The 6,089-nt window shown below is 36.9% G+C and overlaps 1 protein-coding gene across 1 annotated transcript in view; it reads left to right on the top strand.

Moving 5' to 3' along the window:
* CDC20B (cell division cycle 20B) overlaps nt 1-6,089 on the top strand; it is a 141,056-nt gene that overhangs the window by 79,559 nt on the left and 55,408 nt on the right. The window contains 2 exon segments of the mRNA XM_006874662.1: nt 2,947-3,063; nt 4,582-4,778. Coding sequence (XP_006874724.1) covers nt 2,947-3,063; nt 4,582-4,778 — 314 coding nt within the window.

The following is a 6,089-nucleotide window of genomic DNA, read 5'->3' as shown; positions in this document are numbered from 1 at the left end:
GGCACTTAACAACAGCAACAACAACATCATGATTAGGAAAATCACTTTCCATATGGTTCTTTTCTAAACACTGGGAAACAAAGCCTATGACCCTTAAAAGTACTTGTGCTCAAAGGTTGAACTAATAGTTGTCCTCAGATGACATATGTGTATATGTATGTGTGTGTGTGTCTGAAGATATATTCTAAAAGACTTTGAAAAATTTGTGGAAAAAAATTCCGTTTTTCCCTAAACTTTTTGAAGCCTCTTCCTGTGTGAAAAAGATATATGTATTCTGTTACATTTTTCAAAATTGCCATAAAAATGGAGGTGACTGAGGTGCTCAACTTGAGGTGATCTATCCTTCAAAGAAATATCTTTATATTGACTTATTATTTTGTCAAGTATCATTCAATTTAGTTAGGTAATATGGACCATTGAAAAGTGCCATAATTTATTGACTTATCCAGGCAGCAAATGCTACAGTGAGTATTTTATGTTGTAATGCTCTTAAACATGCCAAGACCTGTGCCTAAGACCAGGGTAAATGAAATAAAAATGTCAGAGGATTGTCTTCAATAACTTCCTCAACTCCTTCCAAACATCTTGTTGTTGTTGTTGTTGTTAAGTGCCGTCGAGTCGGTTCCAACCCATAGCGACCCTGAATAGGGTTTCCGAGGCTGTAAATCTTTACGGGAGCAGATCGCCTCATCTTTCTCCCGCGGAGCAGCTGGTAGTTTCGAACTGCTGACCTTCCGGTTCGCAACCCGATTCGTAACCACTACGCTACCAGAGCTCCTTACATCTTAAGCTTCTAAAATACTGTTTTCCTACTATAGTTTGTGCTGTCTTTATCTTTCTACATATCTGTCTGATAAAGCTTTCTTTTCTTGTTCTTAAAGGCAAACCTTTTAGTACAGGGAGGTTGAGAGAAGACAGGCCAAGTAGCTTCTGTTAGTAATATTAATAATCAATTTTAATTGTAGAATAATATGTGATAAATATAGTTATAAATTGATAGAATATAATATTTCCTAGATTTACATTGTTTTGTAAAATTTTCTACGTTGTTGTTTTGTTTTTAGGTGTCGCCGAGTTGGTTCTGACTCATAGTGAGCACAGCAGTATAGGGTTTCCAAGGTGCGGCTGAATCTTCCAGCAGTATTAATTATGACATTATTTGTAATTGAATGGAAGCCTTTTAAACAACAACAACAATAACAAAAACCCTTTTTATTGTGAATTGAATGAAGGTTTACAGACAGATCATCAGTTTTGCTTTCAACAAATCACTTCCTCCCTGTAACTCTTGTTTTCATTCTTCTTTCCCTCCCAACCCTTCTGAATTTTGTCCCTAGGTAAATGCTGCCGTTTTGATCTAGAATGTTTGGCCATTCTATGGTGTAGGTACCTCACTGGTGTTGCTCTCCTGATATATACATATCTAGTGCTTGGCTGAAAACTTCACTTCCCAACCTGAAGGTTAGTAAGCCTGGTCTTTTTTATGATTTTGAGTTTTGGTCCACATTTTCTCCTACTCTATCTAGAACCTTCTAATGTGGTCCCTTCAGAGCATTTGGTAATGGTAGCCAGGTGTCATCAGTTCTCTGGTCTCAGGATCATGGAGACCGATGTTCACAAAGTTCACTAGTCCATTGGACTAATTGTTTCCAAACGTTTTCATTTTTCATCACTCTTCTTTTCTCCAGACAGGAAGAGACCAATAGTTGTATTTTGGAAGGCCTTGAAGGGAAGTCTTTTTTGATTTTTCTCCTTGTCCTTTAATTTCTACTTCATTCTCAAAAAAGTTACTGATAAAGGTTCATGGATACTACTTACCATAATATTGTAACTAAAACACCAGAATATTTGGCCAAATAAGCTACTCTAACAACACTGGTAGTAAGAAAAGCCAAATGTGTCTAGCACATGCAGATAAACCACATGCTTTGAAGGGTCTTTGTAAATGGGCTGGAGTGACAGCTCTGAGTGAAATGCATTAGGAGGTTTAAAAAGTAAATTAGCATGGCATTTTATCCTTGTAGGTATATTGATACATGTAAGCTGGGCTTATGAAAAATGTTTTTATCGTTATAACTACAGGGATATTTTTTATTAAAAATAATAAATTTCTGCTGAAACACTGTATAAAAATTTTATAGACAATCACTTTGGTGTCACCTCCTCTGACGGTGTCACCTTGTGTGATCTTCACGCCCCCTCCCTGCACCCCCTGGCCTTCTAGTGATTCCACTGCCTCTGGCTTCTTGATACAATGTTGTGATGCTCTCTTGCTTTTACCAGAAGCCCTCTGACCACAAGCCACCTGGGTGGGCTTGGTTCCTGTTGTTCACATCATTCTCAGTTTGATCACAAGTGCAGTGGTTGGAGAGATGAAAAGACAGCAGCTTGTGGTTTGTACTTAGCAGGGTCTTTTGATGAGAACTAATATTTAGCAGAAGATAGAATCCTGACTTCTGATAGTAATGAGTAAACTGGTCAAAAGTAGCAACTCTGCGTGCTCTAGAAGAGACACAGTGAGGGGAAAGAGGCAAAATCAATAAATCAAGAAGTATAATTTGCTAAGGACTCAAAAAACAGGGCTAAGGCCTTTTTGTGTAAGTGTTGGTAAAATCACTTTGTTTTTAACAACTCAAGTGACAGAATAAGTATTTAAACAGTATCTGTGTGTGCTTCCCACAAATCTGTCATCTACATTTTGGTCTAACACATGTGTTTTGTTTTGTTTTTTAAATAGAAAATGTCATAGAAAAAATTTTAATATTCTTGTTTAAATTATTACTGGATTCTTCTCTTTTTTTTTCCTCACCTGGTCTTTGTAACTCAGTTTTATCATGGTGACCATGTTCTTTCCCACTTAGCGATCTCTTTATACCTGGTAGGATAAATATTCTGTTTCCAGGATCACAGAGATGTGGATAAATGCTTTTAATTGGCTTCTTGTAGGCTGTTGAGATGGAGTCAAATTTGAAACTTTCCATTTTAAAAGGTTCAGTGATAAGAACTCTTCTATACTCCAACCAGAGGTGAAGATTCATCTTACTGGTCTTCGAAATGACTATTGTAAGTGATTGTTTAGATAGGGAACTGAAAAGTGGAAATGTTGAAATGAACCCTGTGCTCTGACATGAACTTGAAATTTGATTCTGGAAGGAAAAATGGTCCTTTGTCCAAATGATGTACCATATAAATATGCTTTATATTGCTGGTTTTCCTTCTGCAATTTTCATGTTCAGGGATGGGTGTTATTGGGTTTGAGTAAAACACATTTTGTTTTAATGTATTAGAATGAATTGTACTGATGGTGGCCTATTCTTTTATATGCATGTGTGGTGGTGGTGGTGGTTATGTGCTACTGAGGCTGTAAATCTTTATGGGAGTAGAAAGCCTCATTTTTCTCCCACAGCACAGCTGGTAGTTTCAAACTGCTGACCTTGAGGTTATCAGCCTAACTTGTAACCACTCCACTACCAGAGCTCGTTACTTGCATGTGTGTGAACATGGGCAAATCTAATCATTCAGACAACCATGTTGAGTCTGATGGGTACATGTCTAGAATTGCACTAGGGAATACTGTCCACTTGAAATAAAGTCTTGCTGCTTGCAGAATCTAGTTGGAGAGGCAGAACTAACCATGAAACAGCCTCAAACAAGCCAAGGTAAAGCATAAATTATGAATTTTGTGGTATAATTGTAAGGTCTACAAGGAGCTCAGTAAACTTTGCAGTTGTCCAGAACAACTTCATGGAATAATTCGACCTAGTGCTAGCCTTTAACGATGAGAAGTACTTGAGAAACAGGTGGAGGGGAAAAGAGAAAGCATTTCTGGTATTGTTAACAAAATTGGCACTGGTTATAACTAACTACAAGAATACATTTTTATAAAAAATAACAAATTTATGTTGAAGCATTGTATAAAAATTTTATAGACAGTCATTTTGGTGTCACTTTTAGATATTACAAATGAGCCAATGACCATTTTCTCTTCCAGATAAACTCTAGTTGGGTGTTGTTTTTGGTTAGAAATGATGGTGACATTTCCCAAATAGATAACCCAAGAATGCCTTCATACAAATCACATGCTTTAAAATTTTAGTGATCTTTTGCATGAAGTCCATGTAGCCTAAAAATTATTGATATAATTATGAAGTTCTCAATGCCCTTAAATAATAAGTTCATTGTTGTTGTTAAGTGTCCTTGAGTCAGTTCGGACTCACAGAGACCCTGTATAGGGTTTCTGAGGAGCGGCTGGTGAACTTGAACCCTCAACCTTACAGTTAAAACTGACCTTGCCCTCTAAGAGCATTAACCCATAGCACCACACCAATACTCCTAAATAAGTGTATTTGGGAATAAAGAATAAACCTTATTGCTTATTATTAGGCTGGAAGTCTTACCACCAAATTCTGTATCAATTTTTAGTTTTAAACTTCTAGCAATGTGCTTGGATCCATAATTCTATTTTCCAGTAGACTGTGGGGAAGGTATTTATCTTTCTCTTATACCTATTGATAAAGTGTTTATTTGAAACGACTTCATTTTGACTGTGTATCACCCTAATTTTAAATGCTTTTCTTATAGATCTGAATATTTTAGATCGGAATTTTCAAAATCTTGTTGCTATAGCCCTTGGATCTTCTGTATACATCTGGAATGGAGAAAACAGCAAGGAGATTGAAAACATAGACTTAAGACTCACTTGTAACTATGTGTCTTCTGTGTCCTGGACAAAAGATGGAACCTGTCTGGCAGTTGGCACCAGCGAGGGAGAAGTGCAAGTACTGGACAGATTTTTTGTTTCTCATAATGTACTCTTTGAAATTACTGGGCTAAAATAAACTTTTAATAATAGGTTAAGTGCATATGGAGAGAAAGAGGTCATACCACTCTGGTATTTCTGAACGACACTTATTGAGGATATAAAGATACTGTGCTTCGTCTCCCCCTACCATCTTCCTTCTTCTTCTTTTTATCTTCATTATTTTATCTTTTCTATCCAACTAGAGCTGGGCTTGGAGAATACATTGTTTTGGAACTTTGAACAGAGGAAGATAACTTCCTAGTCCTCCTTTCTCATCTTAAACCACAATCAGGAGTAGAGTTAATATAAAATGAGTAAATTTTGTTCTAATAGGGTCTCTGAGATAGAGATGTGTTAAGTTCCCTTCAATCTACTCAGTTTCTCAGATATTATTGTTACCATGATTCCTTATTAACAGGAGTGTAAACATTTTCCATTGTTGTTTTTAGGTGTCGTCGAGTTGGTTCTTACCCCATGCACAGCAGAACAAAACACTGCCCAGTCCTGTACTATCTCCACAATTCTTATGTTTGAGCCCATTGTTGTTGTCACTGTGTCATTCCATCTCCTTGGGGATCTTCCTCTTTTCACTGACCCTCCACTTTACCAAGCAAGATGTTCTTCTCCAGGAACTATTTATTCCCTCCTGTCTAAAGTATGAGAGATGAAGCCTCATCATCCTTGCTTCTAAGGTGGCATTCTGGTTGTACTTCAAAGATAGATTTGTTTGTTCTTCTGGCACTTTCAGTATTCTTCATCAAAATCATAATTCAAATGCATCTATTATTTTATGGTTTTCTTTTTTCATTGTCCAACTTTCGCATGCATATGAGGCAATTAAAAATACTGTGGCTTGGGTCTATTGCACCTTAGTCTTGATAAAGGATTCTTGGTTGGCAATTTTTGTCTTTCAGCATTTTATATATGTCTCCCCATTGCATTCTTGCTTGCATGGGTTCTGCTGAGAGATCTGAGCTTAATCTGACTTGCTTGCCTTTGTATGTGATACTTCTGTTTTCCCTGGCTGCGTTCAGAAATGTCTCCTTATCTTTGATTTTGGAAAGCTTGACTATGATATGTCTTGGTGATTTTCTTTTGGGGTCTTTCCTTCCTGGGGTTCGTTGAGCTTCTTGAATGTTTATCTTTTCACATTTCAGGATGTTAGAGAAAATTTCTTCCAGCAGTTCTTCAACTATTTCCTCTGTGGACTTGTGGGATTCTTCTTGTTCTAGAATGCCGATAATTCTTAAGTTATTCCTCTTCATGTTGTCCAACATAAATCTTAGAC

This window comes from Chrysochloris asiatica, unplaced genomic scaffold (assembly GCF_000296735.1).
Source record: "Chrysochloris asiatica unplaced genomic scaffold, ChrAsi1.0 scaffold00291, whole genome shotgun sequence".
In the NCBI taxonomy this organism is placed as follows: domain Eukaryota; kingdom Metazoa; phylum Chordata; class Mammalia; order Afrosoricida; family Chrysochloridae; genus Chrysochloris; species Chrysochloris asiatica.
The sequence above is the reverse complement of the archived record's forward strand: the minus strand, read 5'-3'. Positions and strand labels throughout refer to the sequence as shown.